This window comes from Camelus bactrianus, chromosome 19, assembly GCF_048773025.1.
Source record: "Camelus bactrianus isolate YW-2024 breed Bactrian camel chromosome 19, ASM4877302v1, whole genome shotgun sequence".
Classification (NCBI taxonomy): Eukaryota; Metazoa; Chordata; class Mammalia; order Artiodactyla; family Camelidae; genus Camelus; species Camelus bactrianus.
The window spans coordinates 14,579,868-14,605,746 of NC_133557.1; the positions used below are offsets into that span (position 1 = coordinate 14,579,868).

At 39.5% G+C, this 25,879-nt stretch overlaps 1 protein-coding gene across 1 annotated transcript in view; it reads left to right on the forward strand.

The window, feature by feature from the left end:
• CTNNBL1 (catenin beta like 1) overlaps window positions 1–25,879 on the forward strand; it is a 143,840-nt gene that overhangs the window by 45,687 nt on the left and 72,274 nt on the right. The window contains exons 5-10 of the mRNA XM_010960747.3: window positions 4,878–4,975; window positions 12,511–12,604; window positions 15,551–15,642; window positions 22,941–23,013; window positions 23,250–23,308; window positions 24,619–24,767. Coding sequence (XP_010959049.1) covers window positions 4,878–4,975; window positions 12,511–12,604; window positions 15,551–15,642; window positions 22,941–23,013; window positions 23,250–23,308; window positions 24,619–24,767 — 565 coding nt within the window. The remainder of the gene's footprint in view (window positions 1–4,877; window positions 4,976–12,510; window positions 12,605–15,550; window positions 15,643–22,940; window positions 23,014–23,249; window positions 23,309–24,618; window positions 24,768–25,879) is intronic.

The following is a 25,879-nucleotide window of genomic DNA, read 5'->3' on the forward strand; positions in this document are numbered from 1 at the left end:
TAAAGTGGAACAAACTGCAGCACACCATATTACCCCAGAGGGTATGTACAATAGTCAGGGGTGCCTTGCGTTCGACCCCAGTGTTAATGAGCAGGAGTAGGGCTGGGAAGGGTTTGAGCCTCCTAAGGGCTTTCTTCTAATTGGACTGGGAGGGAGATGGCTGTTGCTCCAGTGCTTTCCTGCAAACACTGTCTAACAAGACTTGTGTATCTCAACCTGTTGTTTTCTAGAAGCTGTTCTCATCTTGGTATTTCTAGAATCAAAATTACATGGAAAAGAATTGACTTCTTTTTCTCATTTGTAGTCTAACTTCCTCAATAATCTGTACTGATAAACCATCCATATTTTAGCCATTTAAGTATGCTCTGAAGTAAGTCAGATTAGGTAAAAAGTGCCAAAATGGCAATCTAGGAAAAGGACTTCTTAATGTAACTTTTGATCTTGCTTAAGAGTTTTCGGTACATTCCATGTCCTTGGAAGGTCAGGATGGTTGTACTCTTGGTTTGGACGTTTCTCCTGTGGCATAATAGTGCCCACTAGCATTTAGTAGGTCTTAATACATCTTGAATGAGTGCATTTTCTTCCTCATTTTATTTTGATTTAGGATTGGGATAAAAGTAAGAGTCTAGTTTCATTCTAGGTAGTTCTCTGCCAACTATTTTAAAAGGAGAAAAAGACCATTTTGTCTGTGTTTTGAAATTCATCTGTATTAATTGAGCTATATCTAATCATTGTCCTAGTCTAGGAATAAAAGAAAAAAGTTTTTTTAAAACCCCACATTTATTCCATTAAATTAGTTATATACTGTGAATCTAGACTGGTTCATTTTTCTTAAGGAAGCCTTTTTGAAATGACTGTTTTAAAACCATCTGCTTAATACATTTTGTTCCTCTTTATCTTTTTTTTTTTTTAATAATTTTGTTCCTTATGGACATACCTCACTGGAGATTAATGAAATTAATGCTCAGTTTTTATCCCAAGTCTCTACATGAGATCAGGCCAAAAAGCAAATATCTAGAGCCAAAATGTGGAAGTAAACACTCTTCCTTTTACAAGAGTCATTGTGTTATGGACCATTATGTGCCCAGCTGGTCTTTTCTACTTCACTTCTTATTATACTAGCTTATTGCCACAGTAGTGGACAGGTACAGAGGGAGTGAGTGGGATGGCCTTTCTACCTGACGTGACAAAATAGGCTATCAAAAACTGTGTTTTAGTAATTCGCAGAGAGACAGACTCTCTGTTTTCCTATTACACTAGGATGGGAGAGCCTTTTACCTTGTGAAATGAAATTGTAACTACAGTGGAAAAACTTATCACCCATGCCCAGCGTCTGCTTGTGAAGAAATGCTGGCTGGTTGGCAGACCATGCTGAATTTTCTCATCAAGATTGAGAGTTCATCTGTCTATCTTTAGTTTCAGTTCTTATTCCTTTTTCTGGTCTTCAAATGACCTCTATCTTCTGGGTCATATTATATTACCCGGGAGTTGGTGATTACAATTATGGACTCATTAGTGCCTTGCTAAAATGCTATTTGGTGAAAGTTGGGAATTTATGTAAAATCAGTTAGTGGTAGGATTGATGAGTTGCTTACCAGACCTAGTAGCTGGTAACTGATTTCTTGTTTGACTTCTCAACCGAGGTAGGAGTGTAGGCAAGGAGGTATCCACTGGACCATTATAAGAAATGCCTTTTCTTGGTAAAAGTTAGACATTTATCCTGTTCCTATATAAAACCACTACCATTGTCAAATTTTCTTTTCCTTTTTTTTTTTTTAAGTTCCTAGGTTTAATGTGAACGATTTGTGAGCATGGTATAAGAATAATCAAAGAAAAATATGATACCTGTCCCACAAGACCTTAGAGGCTGAAAAAGGACTTGATCAATCTGAATGTCTGTGGCATAGCTGAAATATAAAATTAGATCTTCCAGCCCATTGTGACCCAGGAAGGGAGGATCATTCTGTTGTTAGCTTAAATTTTAGGTTTTGGAAGCTTTAGAAAAAGCAAAGGTAACAGTAAGGATCTTGGCCATTCTTTGGTAAGACTTGCCTAACAACAATCTATATTATAGAGCTTTCTTTATTTTGTCAGTACGTTGACTTACTTGCCCTTCGACACACAGAACCTCATTTATTCCTTATAGTTACTCAGTGAGACAGGCTGGCCAGAGATCCTTACCACCTTTTTACAGATGAGGAAACTAAGCTATAAGAAGATAAAGGGGCTTGAGCAAGATTCCATAGCTAATAATAATTTGGGGATAGTTCCGTTCACTAAAGATAGGAAGCAAAAATAAATATGATACGACCCCTGTCCTCAAGTTTGCTCTGATTCTTCATCTGTTGTTCTTTCATTATACCTCACCTGTCTCTGGATGCTATTATTTAATTAATAATCATTGCATTATAGTTGATAAGTACTTAGTGGTGCGTGGTGTTATTCCAGGGATGTAATGGTAGTACTTACTGCATGCCCAATTCACATCTTTGTCCTGTAGACATCTGACTCTTCAGTGGATGGATGGATGGATGGATGGATGGGTGGATAGATGAAATCTTGTCAGGCATATTAAACATGCAGATTAATAATAAGATTTTACATCTCATATTTAAGAACTTTTCAAGAGAGTAAATATGGGAGCTTCTTAGATGAGGAGAATGAGGAAGAGCTGTTAGCATTTTGTTCTTTTTCCTGGGATTTAAATAATCTATGGTGAAAATAAATGACAGTCCTTTTCTCTGTGATTACAGTAAGGTCAATAGCTAGAATTTACCTGACTAGTCCTGTTTAAACCTGATATATATTCCCCAGTGCATTCGTATGAAGAGTAGTGGCAAAAGTGTTGTTTTCAGAATTAGATGGACCTAACATTATCCCTTACTACTGCAGTGATCTTTGGGTAAGTTACTTAAGCTTTAGCTTTCTTACCTGTAAAATGGGGATCACACTTACAATGCCTTTGTAAGAATTTGGTAGCACCACGTTTGGCATAATGATGACTTTTAAAAAATGGTGATTTTAATGACGGTGACTACTGAGGTGTACAGAGAGGGAGAATTCCTCCTAGTCAAGGTTTCTAGGGGTTAGTTTGGTAGTAGCCTGTTTTTTATTTTTATTGTTTTAATTAATTCAAACAACGTGTTTTGGCTTACCGTATGTGAAGTATGGTTCATGGTCTTTTGTGTCAACAGCTAGTAAAGATTATATAAGCGTGAAGGAGTTTTGTCCAAAGACCTTTAAGTTCTTTACACACATCGAGTGTCATAGCACTCCCATGTTTTGGGTAAATACCACTTTAAAGTTCAAAAGAATAAAATACAACTTAATTACTTATTCATGATGGTCAGCTGATCAGTTATAGATAAATAAAACGAACCTTCAAATAACTGTTCTTTTAACAAAAGAAGTTCATAAAATACCCGGAACATCAGTTGGCAGTTAGCAAGTCCTATCATTCTTGTTAATATGTCCTGTATCCTTTTTATTTTTTCTTTCCTGTTTCTAGTGAAACTGCCCTGATTCTGATCCTTATTTTTTCACTTCTGGACTCTCTCATATGTGGTAGCTTCAGAACAGGCCTTCCTCTTCCAGGCCTGGCTTTTCCCTGCACCCCGATCTGCCCACCCCCAATACCCCAATGCTTTAGTGCATCCTGTACACAACTGTTAGATTAGTCTTTCAAAATAATATTTTCTTCATGTAATTCTAGTTATAATTTTTTCTGTTCTCTCCCCTCTCTTCTCCCCTCCCCTCCCTTACCAAAACCTTTCTTTTCCTCTTCATATGCCTTTGTGCAGTCTAATCTCTGCTTCTATTCCTGACATTTTGCTTTCTAGCCTACCTGCCTTTATCTTTTTATTTAGTTTGCCTGTTTTCTGATCAGTCTTCTAGTGAATCATTCCTGATTCCCAGTTCAGTTTGCTCCTTTTTCAAGACACCTGCAGTTCAGGTGTCTGTGTTTCTCAGTTGTCACATGTTGGTAATTGCCTGGGGTGTGTAATTTTTTAAAATGTTTTTGATTATCTTAACTTCTTCATCTTCTTGATGAGGAAACGGACCCAGAATGAATGGATTTGCCTTTGTCATTGTCACAGTGCTTTATTCATCACAGACATTCAGTAAATGCTGGTTGACAGAGTGAGGGTTTGTGTGTGTGTATATGTGTCCAGGCTGAGGAAAGGGAAACTTAGTTTAGTTTTGGTTTCCAGTTTTTAAACGTAATTCTTTTTTTCTGTCACTCATGTTTTCTTTCTCTTGTATGTCCCTTTTTCTCTCTATTTTTGTTAGTGTGTAATCATCGTTGTTCTCATTCCTTTTATGACCAAAGCCACATGGTATTTAAGGGGAAGGGAGGTTGGTGGGGTCTAGCACAGTCCAATGTAAATCCTTCCCTGTACCTTTTAAACCTATTTTGTCGTGCCCTGATTTCTGAAGGCTCCTTGGTGAACACCAGCCATATCATCTCCGAAACCTTTACTGTCTTTGAAGGGGAACTGTACAAGGTAATTAAGATTATACTGTGTTCCAAGAATTTAAATTACGAGATAAGATTAAGGGTGTTGGCCTATCTCTCACTGGAAAAGCCACCTCCCAAGTGATCTATTTGAAGTTTTGAAATTTCTGAAAATGCAGTGAACCCATGGAATAAGTTGCCAGGAAGGCAGCATAAAAAAAGAGACTAAGTGAAGCAGTTACCACCATTTATTGAACGCCCATTGTGAGTAGAACCTTGTTGAAGAGATGTTAATAAAATTAGAGTGTATTAAAGGTAAACCGCGATGAAGCGATTGACTAGGAAATGGAAGGGAACCAAATATTCTAATAAAATGTCAGTAGGGATTTTGTATGTGTGTGTTACCCTTAACATCTTTCACATGTGTCCATAGCTGTGGTTGATTTGCTTCAGGAATTAACAGATATAGACACCCTCCATGAGAGTGAAGAGGGAGCAGAAGTACTCATTGATGCTCTGGTAAGTTGCACGTCCCTCTGGGGTTTTGCAGGTGTCTAAGGTGTTGGCATCATTCCCACCGTTGTCTCTGTGAGTGGCACGCACGGGGTGGGTGTGAGGGAGAGCTCTGTGGCAAGGCTAGACTGAATAAGGAGAGTAAGAAAAGAAAACGTAACGTGGGGTACTTTTTTATTTGGAACTGTCTTACGGAAGGGGTTGTACAGGCCTAGCGTTTGTTATATATCTGCTGCAGGCAGGCTTTTTCTCATTCTTTTACACTTTATTTAATCCTCACCATATCCTCTCAGAAGGGTATTATTGTTACTATTCCCATTTATAGCTGTGAGGCTGAGGCTTAGAGAGGCAAAACAACTTGCCATGGTCACATGGCTGGGATTTGAACCGTGTTCTCTTTGAGTCCGTGTTCCTGCTCCCCTGCCCCCAGTGTGTTGCTAAAAATGTGGTGTTGACATTTTTACAAAGAACATTCACAGAAAAGAATTTCTTTTCTCCTCTGGGCTTTATAATCCCAAGCGCTAGTGAGGACAGGTATCATTATTGCTTATTTTATAGGTAGGGAATCGGAGAGTGTTAAAAATGAGAACAAACCTTCTAGCTCATCCAGACCCGAGTAGCAGCCCTGACTGTGGAAGGCAGGGTCAGGTAATTTCTGCGCACCTCTTTGTGGAGCCTAGGCAAAGCCTCAGAATCTTCCTTCGCTGTTATTCCAGGCAGCAGCCAATCAAAAGGAGTTTATATGTGAGGTGAACCGATGGCAGTCTCATCAACTCACTTGACACGTGAGAAAACCCAGATGCAGAAGTGAAACCTTCCCCTTCTCGCTCAGCCAGTCCCTGTAACAGCTGAGATGAGATCCTGCCTACTCTGATGCCCACTGCCATCCTGTTTCCCTGTTTCCCACCACACCAGTTTCCCTCTGCCAGTCATCAGAGAGGGTTCTAAGATTGAAAAGGCACCACAGCTGGCAGGAGTGAGCCTAGTCCAACCTCTTATGCTGATACCTCCTGTGGCACTCTGTCCACCCACCAAGCTATTTCTCTCCTTAAGTTTCTGTTGTTTTTCCTTTCTTTCTGTTGTCTCCTGCTGTCTGGGCTTTACTCTCTGTTTAAAAATGTTACTCAGTTCTGGTTTTGATGCCGTTTGTGGAATTTATCAAAGATCACTGCAGCCACTTGTATTAGAAGCATCTGGGATGCTTGTTAGGCTACTTTCTGCCCCGACCCAAGACCTGCTGAATCAGAATGTCTGGGACCAGGGCCCCAGATAATTCTGAGACCCCATTGCTACACTGCCCACCACCTCCTCACCCTTTCTTTCTCAACATCTTGACACGAGACTTTCCCATGTGCCATGCCTGCAGCTGGCATTTGATGTGAATGAAGGGGTTGTCAACCCATGGGATATGAAGAACTGTCTCTTATAGAGAGCAAGGCTGGAGTCCAGCAGGGCTATTTGTGACTGAGTATGATGGAAATGTCTATGGCTATTTTTCTTTTAAGCTCCTTCCTGGAGCGAACTGCCGCTTTTGTAGAATTCAGGACCTTTATTTTTCCGTTGAGCCACTGTGCAGAAAGAAAAGGATGTTGGGGTGTCTTTTTGTTTGGAGGGGCATCTGACGGAAGGCTGTGGCACTTGATCCTTCTCCATGTCCCCACAGTGTCATTTGTGTAGTCTTACCTTCCAGAGGTTAATTACAGTGGCCCTGAATGAGCCTTCCTGCCTGGTCCCTGGGCTGATTTTAATTATCATCCTTTGCCTGTGTGAATAGAGGAGAGGAGAGAGGAATAGCTAGCCTGGCTGCTGCCTGCAAAACGTACTCAGAAACAGCAGTTCACACAGAAGCCCCCTTTGTGTTTTCTGTGTTGCCAAGCCCACCAACAAAAGCTGGATCTTGCAGATTTTATTGTTTGTTTGGAAAGAATCAGTTCATCCTCAGTCTGGGGAGCCATTAGGTAGCTGCTCTACAGAATTTTCTGTTTGTTTTGTTTAGTTTCTTTTTTATTATTTTAAGATTTTTGACTCTTAGAGCTTTATCCTAGTGGTGCTGGTGTGAATCACAGACAATTGAATGTTTCTAGACTCCCGTATATTATTTGCTTGTCTACAGCCAGTCAGGAGCCATCGGTAAATATCAGAGAGCAGAACTGGTTGGTGGTCTTTTTTTTTTTTTTTTTCTACCCTTGTGCTGCTGCATTCAGGAAGAAGTTTGATAAGTGTTTTCGTATTATAAGGGTTGAGTTGTCTTCGTAGTTTTAATTTGGGGCCAGTATCAGAGGCCTGGAATTACATGAGCAGAGGCTAGAGGGCATGTAGCAGAACTTATTGTGATGTGCAGTTTGCAGTTATTGCCTTGGTCTTTTTCCCAGTTGGAAGTCCTAAGCAATAGAATAGCACATTTGTGGGGAGAGAGTGCTGTCCTGGCATTCTCAGGGATCTTTGGGGTTTTAAATTTGGTTTACATCCACTGCTATTCTTATACGAAAGGTGAATATTTGTGCTTTGTAACAAGTTGATCTGGTAGCCTAGAAAATAGACTCTTTTTTGAAGACTGGTCAACACCAGACTATATTGCTTTGATGATAATTCTCTGGCATGCCTCTCTGAAGAAGGCTTTGGACTCCTTGAGAGTCATAATTAGATTATAGCCATTTCCTACTTACTAGTCTCAAAACTTACCATGTACTTGGCAGTCTCTTGCCTTTGCTCACATGTGCCTTCAGCTTGGCAAGCCTTGCTTTTCCTGGGCTAACTGAAATACTCTTATTCATCCTTTAAAGCCTCACTTAAATCTTAAGCCTCTTTAAAAAGCTTCAGTAGAATTTAGGTTCCCCCAGCACTTTTTACATCCTGGTACTTGTCATGTTGGCTTATAGACATCTGTTTGTGAGTTTGTCTTTCCTGAGATGTGATCCCCATCAGGGGAGTAGCCAGAGTGGTGGCTTTGTCACTTACCAGCTGTGTGTCCTTGGGAAAGTTACCTAACTTCTCCATATTCAGTTCCTGTTTCTGTGAAATGTGGATAACAGTAGTGCCTATTGCACATAGCGGAAGTGAGGAATAAGTGAGATATTTAGTAGGTCTTAAGAACAGTGTCTGGCACAGAGTAAACAATAGATGATGGTCATTATCTTCATTAAGTATTATGTCTGGAACATGTTAATACTTAGTAAATGTCAAGTTAAAATGATATGTATCATATGCCACTTAGTGAAATGTTTGTGAATGTTTGTTGAGTTCAACAAACATTTTTTTTTCATTTCAACAAATGTTCAAAAAATGTTTTGAATAAATACTCAAAAAAACATTTGAAGGGTGTGGGTCTAAATGAGACATAGGAGGACAGATGTTTAGTTAGAAAAAGAAAGGGAAAAAAAGAACAAAATAAGTAATGATGTTAATGCAGGGCAGAGTATTAAGAATGCCTGTGAGAGATGCAAGCTTCTGTGGAAATGAGGAGGAGGGAGCGATCCCTTCTGATGATGGAGAAGCACCAGGAGGGGCTGCAGAGCTGCAGGTAGTGTCCATAGCTTCTGTAGGGAGGCTTCCACATGTGGGTGCGTGGAGCTGTCACCACCAGAGGAGGTGGAAATGTGGCTGGGAGCCACCATTTGCTGTAAAGAGTTTCACAAAAGTGGCTTTGATGTGGTGAGCCAGGAGATTGCCCTGTACTCATTCTTGCCCTCAGTTAACCCTACTTAAATGTTAGACTCTGAAGCCTCATGTTGTTTTGGCTTGGGCTAGTGGGCAATGCATTTGTGCTGCTCAGGTGAGGCTGTGGTTGGCAGGTTTTCGGTTGCTCTAAGGATATTTATTATGTAAATTTCTGGACTCATCCCTTTTATCCCTTCCCGTTTCTGTTAACATCTTCGCTTTCATCTGTATTTGTTTCCAAGCAAAATTCATTTGTTCATTCATTTACTAAATGTTTATTGAATGCTTGGTGTGTTCTGGATTCTGGGAACTGGGTATACAGCAATGAACAAGACTGAGAAAGTCTGTTTTTGTGGATCTCATTTCTTAGTGTAGGGAGAAACTGAATAAGTAAACAAGAAAACAGTGACTCTCCATTACATAGAGAATTAACATAGAGTGATGTCCTGTAGAGCAGCTGGAGAATCACATTAGATTAGATAGTCAGTAAAGGCCTGAGTTCTGGATGACAAGAAGAAAACCAGCCATTTAGCATGACCAAGGACAAGAAATGAGCTTGACATACTTGAGGAACGGAAAAAAGGCTCGTACTGTTAGCGTGCCGCTGGGGTGAAGGGAGAGCGCCTGGTCGAGGCCAGACCACGCTGGGCTCTGTAGGCCTTGTAGTAAGTTCAGGTGGAATTGCCAGTGTGAGAGAGAGTAATGGAGGATCACAAGCAAGGGAGTAGTAACGTAGCCTGACCTAACATTTTAGAAAGACCACTCTTGGGAGCTGTGTGGATAATGGATTGTGGAGGGATCAGGGGGGCAAGAGTGGAAGCTAAAATATATTATTAGTTAGGTTGTGGCAAGCCTAGTTTTACATCGTGACCATATTACTATATGTATTTTCAAAATTTACTGTTTGGTCAAGAATCAGCGTTGTTGGGGAAGAGGGCCAGGGAGAAAGGGGTTATTATTGTTTTTTTATGTATGAAATTTCCAGAAGTCATAGTAGGTAGAAAAACTCCAGTGAAACTCTTGAGAAAGCTTGTTGGCAGATTGTCCAAGATAGAAAAAGAATCCTTCAAACCCTCTCATCTCTCCTTATTTGGCTGTTTTTTTGTTTCCTTCTCTTCTCTTCTATCTAACCTCTCTGGTCAAGTGGAAAAGTATGCCTGATCATGCCCTTGAACTTTGTCTCAGTAGGACCTAGTGGAGTATTGTTTGGGAAACCTGCTAATAAGCAGAAATAACCAATGGCTTATAGGCTTCAGGCAGCCATGATTTCCAGGGCCAGGGTTACTCTGGCTGATGCTTTAATCCCTAAGCAATATTTGTTTCTAGTTTTAGGACTTAGTTACAGATCTGAGAAACGGACATGAAGGTGGTAGGCTCAAGGGGTTAGAGGGACAGAACACTAATTTGTACTTCTTACTAGATGATATCCAGAGCTATGCATGATATAAACATTTTTCCAAGCATTTTCTCAGCTGGATGTATTTTGACTGTTTTGACCCTCCTGCAGTCAGATAAAATTACATTTAACCAAGCTAAACATAAAGTTTCACACTTTGCAAGCTTAAAAGGGCTGTTAGAAGTTAGATTTTTGTAGCAAGAAAAAAGATTTCCTTCAGCCAGACACCCATTACCAATAACCATTCAGTTCTGAGATTTGAATGTGTTGATTCCTGCCACTGTCCCCACCATTTTCCAGACAGCAGACATGGGTAACATAAGTAAGAATCAAGGAAGGGGGCGGGGGTGGATAATGCAGATAAAGCAGCAATAAGCAATTGAAACTGGTGAAGCAGTTTGCAGAACTGACAAGCAGAGTGATACCCAGCGGAGTTGCAGTGTCTGCTGCTTTAGGATTCAGGCAGATTACAAGTCAATCGGGGTGATTTAGGGAAAAACAAACTGTGACATGGTTCATGTTTTTCCCCCAGATGCTGTTCTGTTTTCTCTCACATACCCAAATTGTCCAATTAATTAAGGAAAACCTTGCAGTGAATTTCCTTGGTGAAGCTTTTTGCTGGCTGTGACATCTGAGAGCATGATTGTATATCTCCTTGATATAAGAGGGGGAAACAGCTCTTTCTCGTATTTGTAGGAGCTCTCCGTTCTGGCATCAGTATCCCCTCAAATACACAGCTAATATCTCTCATTGTTTCTCAAACCAGGGCATAAAGGAAAGGCTCGATAAACCTGTTTCATTTGTGATTCAGGTATCACAGAGTAGTCAATAATTTCAGTTTTTCCCCCATCCAGATGCTTCCCTTAAGTCACACTCAGAAGGAGTAGAGGCCTTATTTCGAGACGTGTCTCTCTTGCCATTGTTCCAGCCTCAGGCTGAGTTTGAGTTGTGTCTGTAGAGTGCCTTAAATGCAAGTGTTCAGGAAGTGTCAGTTGAATATGAGATCATTTCCTTCTCCCTCCTTTCTTTTGTCTCCTTTCTTCCCCCTACATCGAAGTGATAGGGTATGATGGGAAAAAAATAGTCTCAGAGTTGGTCACTTCTGCTGCAAGCCTTGTGACTTTGGCCAAGCTAATTAACCAATCTGGACCTTTGTTTTCTCACTTGTAAAAGCTGTGAGGATTGCATGAGAATAAATGGAGCAATAGACATAAAAATATGATTACGGTACACTAAGTGTTTTGTCAGTTGATTTAAATTTAGCAAAACTACTGTATGTCTGCTATGTATAGTATTGCATTTGACTTTGATGAGCATACCAAGATGAATGAGGCTGCAGTACCTGCCTTCAAAGAATTTGTGTTTTTCTTAGCCTACGGGAGGTATGAACAATGAATAATCAAGTATCACAAGAAGTAAAGGGCTAGATTCAAACTCTCTACTTAACTTTTGAATCAGACCCCAACGTAAGGCATGCCACATAATTTCATTTAATCTTTATAATTTATTCCTATTTCCTAAGTGAAGAGACTGAGACAGTGAGAGACAGGTTATAAATATGGATATGTAGCAGTATCTTATCTTCCAATATAGGTTTACTTATTGGCTATGACTTAGGAATGAGTTATCAGATAGATAATCACTTCTTTATTATTAGGTGTTTCATTACTTATTTCCTTGGTGTACCTCGGGGTTCCCCAAAGGCAGTCTCTGTAAGGGCACACGTTGTGCCAGAAGGTTTGTGAAGTGGTATAAGCCTTATTTCATTTTAGAAGGTTGCTTGGTTTTGCGTCTGCTGCCACTGCTTAGAAGCTGTGTGGTCTTGACTCCATCATTAATCTCTTGAATATCATCTATATGAAGTGGTTACTTAAAGTTTTCTGTAAGTGTTATGTGAATCAAATTAAATAAGAGAAATATAATTACTTTCTTATGCATTAAATTAATACAAACATAAGGCATTTTATTATGTTAATATCCTTTTCAAGAAGGAATCAGAAGTTCATCAGAAGTAATAGTTTCATAAAAGCTTAGTGTGGAAAGTTAAGAATGTTTTGAGTTTAACCCTAAATTTTGAGGGCAGTGTAAAGTATGGCAAGTAAACTTCCCAATTAAACATTAGTGTTGTGGTCTACAAATGTACGTTGACTCAAATGAACTGTTGACTTAAGATGACATTTTTCTAAGGTGTTTAAATACCACATAAAAGTCAAAAGAGCACAGGACTTGATTTCGGAAGACCTAGGTTCAGGTGCTAGCATGTCACTCAATAACTTTGTAATCTTGAATTTTCTTTGTTTCCTTAAGCTTCAGTCTAAAATTAGGGCTAATGATGCCTGCTCTTTCCTTGCCTTGGGGTCACTTCAAGGCTCAAAAGAGATGATGGGGTGAGAGATATGGCAGATAATTACTTGGTTCATTCAGAGAATGGGGGGGTTTGGGGGACTGTTTTGTGACGTGTATCCCTTTTGCTTCCCTGTTGCTCAAGGTGGACGGGCAAGTGGTAGCACTGCTAGTGCAGAATCTGGAGCGCTTGGATGAGTCTGTGAAGGAAGAGGCGGATGGCGTCCACAACACGCTGGGTAAGGGGGAGGGTGGCCAGCATTCCCTGAGTTTCTCTGTGTTTGTTTTGGGGTTTGGAGCTCATTTCCTTCCTCCTTCATAATAGAGTCAACAGCAGGAGAGTGTTCTTCTTCTCTGCTCCTAAACTGCCTTTTCAGAAATGAAGACCCTTGTGTAAATTTCATATAACTGCTGCTTTGGTTTGGCTTGCAGGTAATAAAAGAAATCCACTAAGTAGGTAACCTTCCTGGATAAAAACTGCTTCCCTTAGCAGGCCTTTGCCTCCAAAAGTTAGGATGAAGTCTGTGTAGGATGAATTCTTTTTTTTTCTTTTTTCTTTTCTTTTTTGCTTTGCAAAGTGTGTATTTTACAATTTTTGAATCTCCTCTGATGGTTTTTCTTCCCACTTATCTTCAAACTTTTGAACAACCGTGTACGCGCATACCTCATTTTATTATGCTTTATTGCACTTTGCAGGTATTACATTTACAAATCGAAGGTTCGTGGCAGCCCTGCATTGTCAGATGATGGTTAGCATTATTTAACAGTACATTGTTTTTAAAGTAAGATATGTACATTTCTAAAGACATATGCGATTGCACACTTAATAGACTACAGTGGAGTGTAAACATAACTTTTATATGCGCTGGGAAACCAAAAAATTCATGTGACTCGCTTTATGTGATATTCACTTTATTGCAGTGGTCTGGAACCAAACCTGTAATATCTCCAAGGTATGCCTGTACCTTTACAGGACATTTTATTTGAAAAAGAGTTAGTGTTTCTCTCTCATGTGTACTTTGCCATCTAAACTGTGAGTTGAAATATTCCTGTTAACTTGGCTGCTACTTTATCATATGTTCATTTAAGTGGATTCCTCTGCAGTATTTCCCCTCCTCCACCTTCTCCTCCAGTCTCCCCAGTCTTTCCCCCTGCAAAGTTGCTGAACCAATAGCCTATTTAGAATTGTGCTTTTGGGTAGTCCTCTTTATCACTGGTCGCTGTCTTATAAAACCAGAGGTGACATATCTGTAAGCAGAGTTTGAGAAATGAACAAGACCCCGCAGAAGCAGAAATTTTGATGAGATTAGATTTTCTCTCAGCTCCTTTGTGCCTACCACAGATTTCTCTTGTAGTTTTATACTCTCTACTGTGAAGATTACCATAAAGAAGGAGGAAGACATAGCACCTAGGGAGTAAGAGAAGAGGGAACACGACAATCTGTAATTTGGGGGTTGGCTCTAGTCTAGAGCCAGAATTTGGCATTACCATCTGTTAGCCTAATGCTGGATTTTGCTGAATAGAAAGCTTATCAAAAGTCTTAACTGTTAATAAAAAGAGCCTGGTGTTATGGGAAAAGCGCTGACCTGGCAGTCTCTGGAGATCTGTCTGGTCTCAGCTTTTTCTTTATTAAGCACCTGATGTTTATGTTAGGCACTATGCTAGGCACTGGGTAGATTAAAGATGAATTAGGCATAGTTCTACTGTTTTAAGAGGCAGAGTGATGGGAAAGTCTTGAACAGAAAGGTAAGATAGTACAGGGTGATAAATGGTATAATAGCGTCAGTGGGGAGGACCATAGAAGTGAAGAGGAGTGGTCTCCAAATTGCTGGATATTGGAGCAGGTAGCTGATTGGGGCTGAATATGAAGACAGGTGCATCTTGATGGAGAAATGTGAGGTGGACCCTTGGGCTGGGCAGTATCATTTGCAAAGCTATGAATGAGCAAGAGCTTTAGGGAAAGACTAGAAATGTACTGTGGCAGCACGAGGTAGGAGTGGTGGGTGGTGGGAGATGGGGCTGGTGGAATACGTTTATCCAAATTATGGAAGACCTTGTTAACCATGGCAAGATGTTTGGATTTTATCCTAGTGGACATCAGGAAGCTATCTAAAGTGTAAGCAGAAGAATAAGCTAAAGGCATAAGAGATTAAAATGAATGAGCTGATTTCTTGAGAAAATGTGAGAAAGTAATTTAAGGTATTGTAATGATCTTCATCACTCAGGGGTCTCAATGCTACTCTGCCCCCACAACTTTGTATCCACTCCCTGAGGGGCCACCTGGTCATTCTTTACCTTGCCATTGGCAAGGCTGATGTGGGTGAAAGAATGAGGAAGAAGATGGGAGGTACAGTGGTTTCTTCAGCCCTTTCTCTTCAAAACGCAGAGCCAGTGTGTTCTGGGCATTGTGCTTAGAGAACACAGAACTCTGTCTGCTTTGTGAAAGTAACATAGCCTGGGATATGGAGCAGAAGGGGCGCTGAAGGAAATGAAGGCATTGGATGCATTAGAATGGGACAACAGATTTTTTTTTAATATCTCCTTTTTTAGTATCATAATCGTATAATCATTTTTTGCCTCCTTATGTTTAATTTTTTAAAATTGAACAATAATTTGGTTGTTGTAGGAGACAGCAGGACCAATTATGTTTTCTTCTGAGTACCTGACACTGACCTCTGGCCTTTCCCCTGTATACACATTATTTTGTTCATTTTAAAAGATCATGCTTGCCTTTCTTGCAGAGTCCAGAGAAAAAAAAACTGAAAACAGGAAAGAAAGAGGCTTCAGATTCTTCCCCCTATTTTTCCTTAAGGCTTCTGCCTGCCCCCATCTCTTTAGTTACAGGTCTAGGGGACTGTAGTACAAATGAGACTAAGAGGGTCTTCATAGGCAGATACTCACACTTTTGTGTGTTCGGCTGTAGTGCTGTTTCCTGTTAACACAGAAAATCTTTCACTTACTCCTTTAGTGAATTCCATCACATTCAGATATGAGTTTTATTTGTAACACAACTTGAAGGAAAAAAAAATAGCATCTCCTTGGTTAATCTAAAAATGACAACAGCATCTAGCTGGGAGGATACAGGGAAGTGGGAAGAGGAATAAAATGCCTGTGGTAGGACTGAAGCTTGTTGTAGATGGAAACAAAGTTGCCCTCTCAAATTACCGGTGTCTGTTTCTCTTCAGCTATTGTGGAAAACATGGCTGAGTTCCGGCCTGAGATGTGTACAGAGGCTGCCCAGCAGGGTCTTCTCCAGTGGCTGCTGAAGAGGCTGAAGGTAAGTTTGGCCATGGGCGACCACATCTCAAACCTCCTTTTGCTCTGGGAATGGCTCATGCTGGGTCATTGGCACAGATTGTTATTCCTGGGCTTTATGCCCTGGTTTGGGAATCTTTTGGTACCTCTTGCTTCTTTTTTTTTTTTTTTTTTTTTTTTTTTTTTGCTTCTCCTCTTTTGTTTGTTTTTAAAATAGCCTTTAGTACCCTTGAAAATAATAGAAACATGTTGTCAGTAGAAATTCATGTGGTACATAAGGTATAAAACTGTAAATAAAAGTTCCCCTCTGCTGATTCCCTCTAGGTCCACTTCCCAGAGTCGGCCACTGTTAACAGTATTTTATCTATCCTTCTAGAAATTGTCTGTGTGTAAATAGGAGTGTTTGTGTTTCACAAATAGAATTACACAGTATTTTCTTTTGCAAGTTGATTTTTTTCACTGAATTAATGGCTGCCTAGTATTCCATTTTACAGTTGTACCAGAATTAATTTAACCATTCCCCTGTTTGTAAGTTTGTCACTGCAAAACAATGCCGCAGTGAATATCCCCACGTGCACAAGCACATGCACATTTTTTTTTTCTTGCACGCTTGTGGCAGTTTATCTGTAGGATAAATTCCTGGAAGTAGATTTGGTAGGTCAAAGGGTATACACACTAACATTTTGGGTAGATATTGCAGAATTGTCCTCTATCAGTTGTCCCACCGATTTGAGATGGTCTGTTTCCCCTAGCAACACTGGGTATTATCAGACTTAAAATTTTGTTAACCTGATAAGTGAAAACTGGAATTTTATTTTAATTTGGAATTTTAAAACTGAGAAAAGTATATTGGCTTCCAGTTGTTTATTAGCCATTTGTATTCATCTCTTTTAGTTTTCTGTTTATATTCTTTGTTCATATCTCTGTTGAATTATTCATCCTCTTTCCTTCTTAGCATGGTTCTTTTGACCATCTTCTTAACATTTAGTGCTGTACCAATGAATAAATGAAAGGGAGAGGCAGGAGCTTCTGTCAAAATAGGGTTAATCAAAGGTGTGATGGGAGGCAGTTTAGAACTGCTTGTATGCTACTGAAATGGTCTCGGCAGGCAAGGATTCCCAACTTTTCAGTGAAAAGGAGGCACTAGATTGTAGCTAGAATAATTCTCTAAGTAGTCATGGTCTTGCTGTATCTCAGAGGATCATAGAGATCCAGAGGGTCTGAGATGCATCAGGTCAGATTTATTCCCCAGCTACTTGGCAGGACTAAGGAAGAAGATTCTGCCTAAAATATCAAATGCCCCACGATTCCATCCCTCTCTGACAATCTAAGTCTTCCTCCAGTCCTACTTATTTAAACATTTGTTCCCATTAAATCTATAACATACATAACATGACTTGAGGATATTCAGCTAGCCTAAATGTTACCGTCAGTGGGTATGGGCACATTTGCCTGGCAGTCTAAACTTAATGCATAGCTCAGTAGACTGCAACTCCCCACCCACACACACACACCCTCGCCTTTCCTTCCAGGAAAAAATCAGGTTTGGTTCATTCATTCATTGTCATGCAGCTTCCTTTTAACCTCCTCTCATGAGTCTTGGTGTCCTTTGTTTTTAGAACTAGACTTGTTTCCCCATGTAATTACCTTCACACCTCCCTCAGTTTCTTCTTTTCTCAATATTCAACAAATCTTTGTTCTCCAAAGCCTTGACACATTTTGGGAGTGAGGAGTAGGGGAGAGGAAATTGGAGCATAGAGTTAATGGGATGGGGTAAATGGCAGGGACCTGAGTTGTGATGAGGTGGCCATGGGTTGGTGCTGCAACCTTAAAATATACAAAATAATCCAATTTTTGTCTCTGTAAAGTCAGGACCAATTTTTCTGTTACTTGAGACTTGATACTGACTCGAGGATCTTTCATTAAACCAGAATGTAAGGCTTCATCTGCCTTTTGAAAGGTGTTGAAACTTGCCAGTCTTTTTGTGACTCGGTAACAGAAAGGGAAATTGACCTTTGAGTGTTTGGCTTGGATTCCATTACCCTTATGAGAGTAGTAAAGAGGCCCATTTGGTAGTCTAGCAAGCTTTGGACTCATGCCTTTCAAGCATCATGTTTATGTAATCCTCAGGGCATAAATAGCCATGTTGCTGCCTCTAAAGTATTTCAAGGTTTTAGGATATCTAAACATTAAAATACTATTTGGTTATTTTACTAGTAAGCCAGTGCTCTTAGAATAATCCTGTGCTGCCCACAACATTAATGAGTGAAGGTCCTGCTTAAGGGTGAGGCCAGCAAGAAGGCATGTTTTTAGAAGCAATGCCTTGCTCCTAATTCTCATAATCTGGGAAAGTGCTTGTTGTAATCTTCACCATCATAAACATCATGGTGAATCAGAGTCAGTACTGGAACCAGATCCTTACTTTCACCAGTGGAACTTTAAAAAATATGGATTCCAAGACTTACCGTCTCAGTCTCTGTCTTTAGTGTATTTTAGAGAAGTTCCACCGGTGATTATAATATACAGCCCTCACTAAGATCTACTGGTCTCTAGAGATGTGAACATTTTTGTTACCTATTTTTGTTCTGTACTACTCCAGACGAATTTAAAACTCCATTTTCATGGCGCCATTACATGTTCAAGAACCTTCCTGCAGTGATGCTGATGCCCTCCCTCTACATCAGATCCCACTCTGTGCCTACTTTTTAAAGTCCCTTTTCCTGGCCTGATCTGACCCTTCCATTTCTCGGTTTTGACACGTCTCTTTCATCTATCCCCTGCTCCGCAAAGGTCAGCAGTTATTTTGATCTCTGTATCTGTCTTTGTTCATGTTCCTCCCTCCACCAGGAATGACTCCTGTCTTTGTTATGTGTTTCTAAGTTATACGTAATCTTCATTAACCAGCTTAAATCGCTACTCTTCCATGTAGCCTCCATCATTTTTTGAACTGAAGGGAATTTTATAACTTCTACTGCAGACAAAAAATTTAAAATTGAGACCTATAGAGATTAAGTACCTTGCCCAAATACATAGTAGTTATTAGAGATAGAGCTAGGATTAAAAACCAAGCCTCCACACTTTCTTCAGGCACCCTTTCAATAGCTCTGCTTTGCCACCAACCCATTCTGCCTTCTTTATTTTCTGAATATCAACCATTTTGTTTTTTTCTACTGGTTCTCCTGTGGAATTTGGCAGCTCTGGGTTCTAACATATACCAGTAACTGTGTGACAGTTACCTCATGGAGCATTTTTTCTTCATCACCTGTCAGACTTTTATGTATTTTGTACTGTACTCATTGTCTTTCTTCAAATGTCCTTAAGCTCCTTAAGGGCAGGGACTGGAATTCCATCAGGTTTGCATCTCTTCCCAGTTGTTCTCAAGGTATGGTTCCTGACCAGGAGCACCAGAATTACCTGGCAACTTGTTGGAAATGCAAATTCTTGAACCCACCCCTGACCCACCAAATCTTGCCCAGCTTGGGGAAGAGCCAATAATCTGTGTTTTAACAAGCCCTTCAGGTGATCCTGATGCATGCTGAAGTCTGAGAACCTCCATCATAAAGTACTAATGTTTACATTGCTTGATAAAACCTTGCTATGTAACAGACTGTTCCATGTTTATTCAGTAGTCCTTGAGTAATTCTTAAGTGAGTGGCACGTCAGTGAGTCTCCTTTTTGTCCTGGTAGCCCAGCAGTATATAGAGATACTCTTGGATTTCTTCATTCTCTAAATGAAACCTCACTAATTTGTACTGCTAATGAGGATGAAACCCATTGCAGAGGATTTCATTAAGTGGCAGATAGCAGTAGTGTGAGAGATGCTGCATCACAGTTCATTTTTCAATGGGGAATACAAACTTGTAGGATATTGTGTACTATTGACAATAACAGCAAAACCAAAAGTTTTATTTTTTCTTTTCTAAGGAAACTAAGTGAAGACTCTTTTTTTGTTCCCCAGTTAAATCACTGCTTCAAAAACAGTTGTCATATTCAGCATTTGAGCCCATGAATTGAGAATTGGCTATACTATACTACATGTACAACTGGTTGATGCTAAGTCCTTAGCCTCTTATGACCAAGAGTTGGGACTGTGCAGGGCACAAGCTGCCTTAACGATTATACAGGACTATAGATGTGTCTGAATGTGCCCTGTGTGTTCCAGGTACCAGAGGTGAGCGGCAGAAATAACCTGCAGCTTCTTGCTGCGGGTGGTAGCATAATTGTCTCGTACTTTCCAAAAAAGCAGCAGCTCCCAAAAAGGTGAAGTTTAATTTTATTCAGGGCTAGTACATGCTGAGTACAAACCTATGTTTGGCTCTGTAATTACACTGACAGCTGAAAGATTTAGGATCACCAGGCTCCTGGATAGAAGAGAGACCTAGAAGCCCCAACCCTCATTGGCTAACTCTGCAAAATCCAAGAGACCTTATACCTGTTAAATGAATTCTCCTGTCTGCTGATTCTGACTAAATGCCCTTGTAATTTGGCATTTGGTGTTTTGCAGGCTTGGAGGCTGTCATCTCTAACTGAGATTTAAACAGAAATAAAACTTCCTTGGTGACTTTTGTCTTTGACTAGACATGAAAGATTAGTCTCCTTCTTCCCCATCTAGCCCACAGCTTCGCTTAACATAGGAGATATCAATCAGGTTAGCGAGGCAGAGTAACTTGGCCAAGCTCACATAGCTGGTAACTGTTGGAACTGAGATTTTAACCTGAATATTTCTAATTTCCAGACGTCAGAAAAACTTGTGGTACCTACTGTGTGTTAGGTACTTCCATATTATATATTTAATTCTCATAGTAACTCTCCAAAGAAGTTGTTATTTTGTTATTTCCATATTACAGATAAAGAAACTTGAGACCAAGAAATGTTTCTTTGGTCATAGATGACCATTCTTTTTTTTTTAAACTACAGTCGCTTACAATGTGTCAATTTCTGGTAGATGACCATTCTTAATTTATGGTGCCATTAGTGTCTTAGTAATTTTGTTTTTACAGGGTCCTGTGCCAAAAAGGACCTAGTAGTCCCATTTAAAGGAATTAGGTCCAAACAGTTTAATACATATTTATGTCCTAACAATTTAGTATCTATTTGAGAAAATAATATACATGAATTAAAAGCATTTTTAGTTCATCTTAAATACCACAATTACTTACCAGTAGATATGTGTACCTTTTGAGTACTGCACAACTTCTAAAACCTTGGAATCAGAGTAAACACCACCACCTTCATTCCTATTCCACATTGATTTTCACACAGTTCTTTTATCACAGCAACCACCAAAACCCAGCTTCACAAAGCTAGGATGTCATCAAAAGAAGTGTACCTGGAACTAGTGGTTAATGCACTCACTATTCAACAGATATTGGATGTCACTGTGCTTTCCTTGGAAATCCTGTGAATCCTTGGAATGCCCTGTGAATTCAGTATGATGTCCCAGGGATCTTGGCACATAGTTTGGGAACTGCATACTTGTGTCACATAGGTAGTGCATGCTCATGAATTAAATCTAGGTGTGTCTGATCCCAGATTCATGTCCTTATTTTTTTAAACATGACTGTATTACTGGATAAAATTGATTTTAATTCAGCATAATTTAAAAAAATGCCATGACAATGGACCATGTTCATGTCAAATCGCCTCTGTTTGCTATCACTTCCAATTGTTTTGTCTTAAATATGGCAAGTGCCCAATAAATATTTGTTGAAAAAAGAGGAAACCTCCCTCCTACTTTGGAGACAGGAGTTTATAAAATCAAATAAAGGACAAGAGGCATTGGAACCATAGAAAGCCTATTGCTCTAGTGGCCTAATGTTGTTTGGTTTCTTTCAGTAAAGTGTACCTGTTTCAAACAAGAACCCTGACCCTTGAAAAGCTGTGTATAAGCTGGTATGGCTTAAATCATTTAAACTAGCAATATTTGTAACTTAAATGTTTGAGGAAGTAATTTCATTAGTAAATCCTTCATTCCAATAGAGATGCTCACCCTTTGGCTTTAGACTATTGTGTTTTGATTTGTATAAAACTATTTTTCTTAAAGTGAAAAATCCATTTAAACCCTGGCTGTTACACTGAATTTCTTGAAACAAGGCCTTAAATTTGCTCAAGGAGTATACCTTGTAGTCAGCACATGTAAGACCTTGTATTTACAGATCTTTTAACCTAAGATGGGTCATACCTGGTCAGCCTTCTGAAATCCCATGGGGTGCTCTTAGGCATGATGAGGAAGACGTGCAAAGAGAACTGAAAAGATGCTGTGTGTTGCTTCATTAAGGGCCACTCTTCCCTCTTAAGTACAAAATCAATGTCCAAACAGAACTGTGAATGGTGCTAAGGTGATGAAGGTGTTAGCTCCAGAATAAACACTTTCCCTTTCCAGGTACAGTAATTATTTGTCATTTCAAAAACTTGGATAAGTAGCAAGGCTGCTGCTGATTAACAGTCATTGTCTAGGTGCCTGCATTTAAAGGATCAAGGGTACAGTACATAAAAACACATCAATGAGGCTTGCTCCTCTCTGTGTACCTTTATCTGAGGGGCATTGTTAATGGAGAGATACTTGAGTGTCGCTACTGAAACAGCAATGTGGATGGCCATGAAAGATAGTCTCTGCAGTAGATGTGTCCCCTCTGCAACTCCAAGTAGCAGAGCATGCTGCAGGGGAAGAATTGTGGATAGTAATTTGGGTGTTAAAATATTAACACATTTCTGCATATTTAATGTGGTTTCCTTTTTAAATAGTAGGCAGATTATGGTCCACGAGCAGATAGGCTTATGGTTTCAAATTAAATTTTCAGCATTAAAAAAATCCAAAAGGAACTACTTTGTTATAAAGACATTCAACTAATCTAAACAAGTACTTGCTTTCTTTTCAGCCTCTCTGATCATCTATCTGCTAATTTGTAGCCTAATTTTATGATTGTAGCTTGTGATGAAATTTCATGGATTTTAGCCTTAAAATTTCAAAACTTCCATTATTCATCTAGTTCACATTTGAGTATGTACTATATGCTAGACAACTGTCCTGAACTCAAAATGGGAAATCTGGGAAGGCCTCACAGAGGAGGTGACATTCATACTGGGCAGTAGGAGTGTAAGAACCATTGTGTACTTCTACCATTTATGGTTTTACTATGTAGTACTTGAGTCTGGTCTCTTGAGAGGAGAGGCAGACATTGTGTTACCCTTAACCTGCCTTTTCCCTTTTCTAATGTATACTTCTCTCTAATTCAGATCTTAGTACTTATGAAAAATTGGTCCTGGGGAAGGAAGCAAGGCCCCTTAATATTTTTTCTCATTTCTCCTATTTCCCCACAGGCAAAGATGCCTTTCGACGCCAACAAACTGTATTGTAGTGAAGTACTGGCCATATTGCTCCAGGACAACGATGGTGAGGCTCCCTCTTGGTATTGATATACTGTTAGGATAGGAGCCAGGCTTGTTTCAGATCATGACAGCAAGCTCTCTTGCCTTTGGCATCCCCTTGCTCTCCCTCTCGCTCTCTGTGCAGCTTTTGTACTCTGTCAAGCTGTATTGATTTTGTTTGCTGATGTATCAGTGTTAGACGGCTGTAAAATCTGACAGTTAGCTTCATTTTTTTTTCTTCCTATTTTTTTCCCTTTTTAGAAAACAGGGAATTGCTTGGGGAGCTGGATGGAATCGATGTGCTTCTTCAGCAGTTATCCGTGAGTAATTCTTATGCTTCCTGTCTGCCATGAAGATACATGGCTTGCTTTATTTAAGTGGGGGGTGGAGCTGGAAGTTTCGGGAAGGAATAAGCCATATGATGCAAGCCATATGGGGTATGTTGGCAGGTTTGAGACTACATTGGAGGTACATGTTTTGTCTCCTTTTCTTAGTCATTTGCTTTTTATAACCAGATATCACTGTGTATCTGGTGTGGACTTTTGATATTTGTCAGTCCAAAAGAGGTGTACTTCCTGCTTAAGTGTATGTTCTTGGGCCAAGAATACCAAATTATTTTCAGTTGACCCACTCCAAAGATTATTCATTTTCTTTCCTGTCAATCTGCTGCTAACATGGAGTTAGTTCACTTAGGATCCAGATAAGCTCCAGGAGTACAACTTCCAATACAATGGGATAGAGGTCACAGAAGAGGGGAGGGAAGGATGTGGCATTGGAGGTTGGAATAAGGAATCAGGAATTGCCATTTGCTCATTGTAATAAATATAAATCCAGTTGAAATGATGTTCTGCTGGCATTCTGAAAATACTGTTAGGATTTTTGTAACAAATCTCATCCATACTGTTCCCAAACCAGGACTGAAAATAGATCATTTGGATTAAGTCTTGAGAGTGTTGGGAGTGTCTGAGATGTCAGTTTGCATACAGCTTCCATTTTGGTGCCAGCAGCCTGAGTGACTTGGCCTCCATCCTAAAAAAATAGATCTTTGAATTGTGAATCTGTTTCCAGTTCTGGGAAAGTGCTTGTCCTATTCTTGCAAGATTATTGATCATTTTGTAAGAGACTGTATGGATATGCATACACTGTTAAAAGGCTTTTTCCTTTTAACATGCCATATATTTCTGGAAAAGACAAAACTTGTGCTTTGAGCTGTTCCCATGACTTAGAGCCACAACTGGTATACGAGGCAGTTTAGCAGCCCTGATGGTTAGGAGACTCTTCCTTATATCGGGCCAAGATTTGCCCTTCTGGATTGTGGTTTCTTTTCGAAGGGGAAGAGATGGGTTGTGGTTGGGTGGGGCTCTGCCTCCTTGCAACTATCAGTCACTCATGGACACAATGGTCAGTTGAGAGTTTTGGTTTTTACATGAACAAGACATTTATTTAATACCTGTGAATCAGAAAACCCAGTTTCTCTAAAATGGAAACTGATGAGAATTTTGTTTGGTAAGTTTCTGTTTCTTCAACTGGGTGGTAATCAGGACAGACAGGCTTTGGAAATTGTTGAGTGCTGGTTGATGAAAAGACATTCTCTTATGGTTCTGTGCTTTCTGATGTCTTTGCTTTACAGGTGTTTAAAAGACACAATCCTAGCACCGCTGAGGAGCAGGAGATGATGGAGAATCTGTTCGATTCACTCTGCTCCTGCCTAATGCTCAGTTCCAATCGTGAGCGCTTCCTGAAGGGCGAGGGTCTTCAGCTGATGAATCTCATGCTCAGGTATGCTTCGTATCTCCTATCTCTCCATCTCTTTTTGAACAGCTCCTCACTGTTAACCTGAATTTGAGAACGTGTAGCTGTGATATTTTATTCCATTAAGTTTCCTAGATATATAAAACAATAAAGTTTTCAGGTATGTGTATGGTCTTTTCTGAAGTTAGATTGGATGAATAAAAAGTATATTTTGGTCTGTTTGTGGCCCCTTATTGTGTCCCATTGAAGGGAAATATTTTTTTACTTTTTTTTTTTCTCTTAATGCATAGGTTTTCGGAGCTGTAGTCATTAACTTTCAGACATATCCTATATTAATTTCTTAACAACTCAATTTTCTTTATATCCCACGTAGACCTATCTATGCCATATGTTTGTCTGTATTTTTATTATTAACAGCAGAATGTCATTCATATTTCTCATTTGTACATATTTTCATTATATATTATTTTCAGTAATGAATTGTGCATGTGATGTGTGCCTGGCATAGGAAACATGAAAGTGTGCAAGACAGTTCTAGAACTTTTCTTTATGGTACTTTCCTTGTGTATCTTATTATTTATGCCTTGATTCCTTAAAGTATTTAAAGTAGATACCATGTTAGTATATTTCACAGAGTCCTGAAGTTAGAAGTAAATGGGAGGTAACTTGTTACCGATAACTCTTTTGAGAAATCTAGCTTGGAAGGGAAAGAGAGAAATGAGGTGAAGGTGTTATAGTGTCAATGGACAGTTTTTTAAATTGAGACATGCAAGAGCATGTTTGCATGGTTGGAAGACTAATCATTATGGGATTATTCTTTATGAACTTGAGCCAGAGTCCACATCTTGAAACTTGTATTCACATACAATGAAACTTCTGTTAAACTACTTGTTTGAAAAAAATTATTTATAAATTTGATACATATCTACTAAATGTAATTTACAATATAGACATGCAAAACTGCTGTTAGAAACACTGATAAGGTACTATGTTAAGTGCTTAGCTTATACGGAAATAAATAAGACAGAATTCCTGCATCCGGAACCTAAAAATAGCTCTGTTACTGAAACACAAGCCAACTTTGGATGCATAATCTTTCTGGTCTTTTTTTCTGTAACTTTTCTTGTTTTTAACAGCTT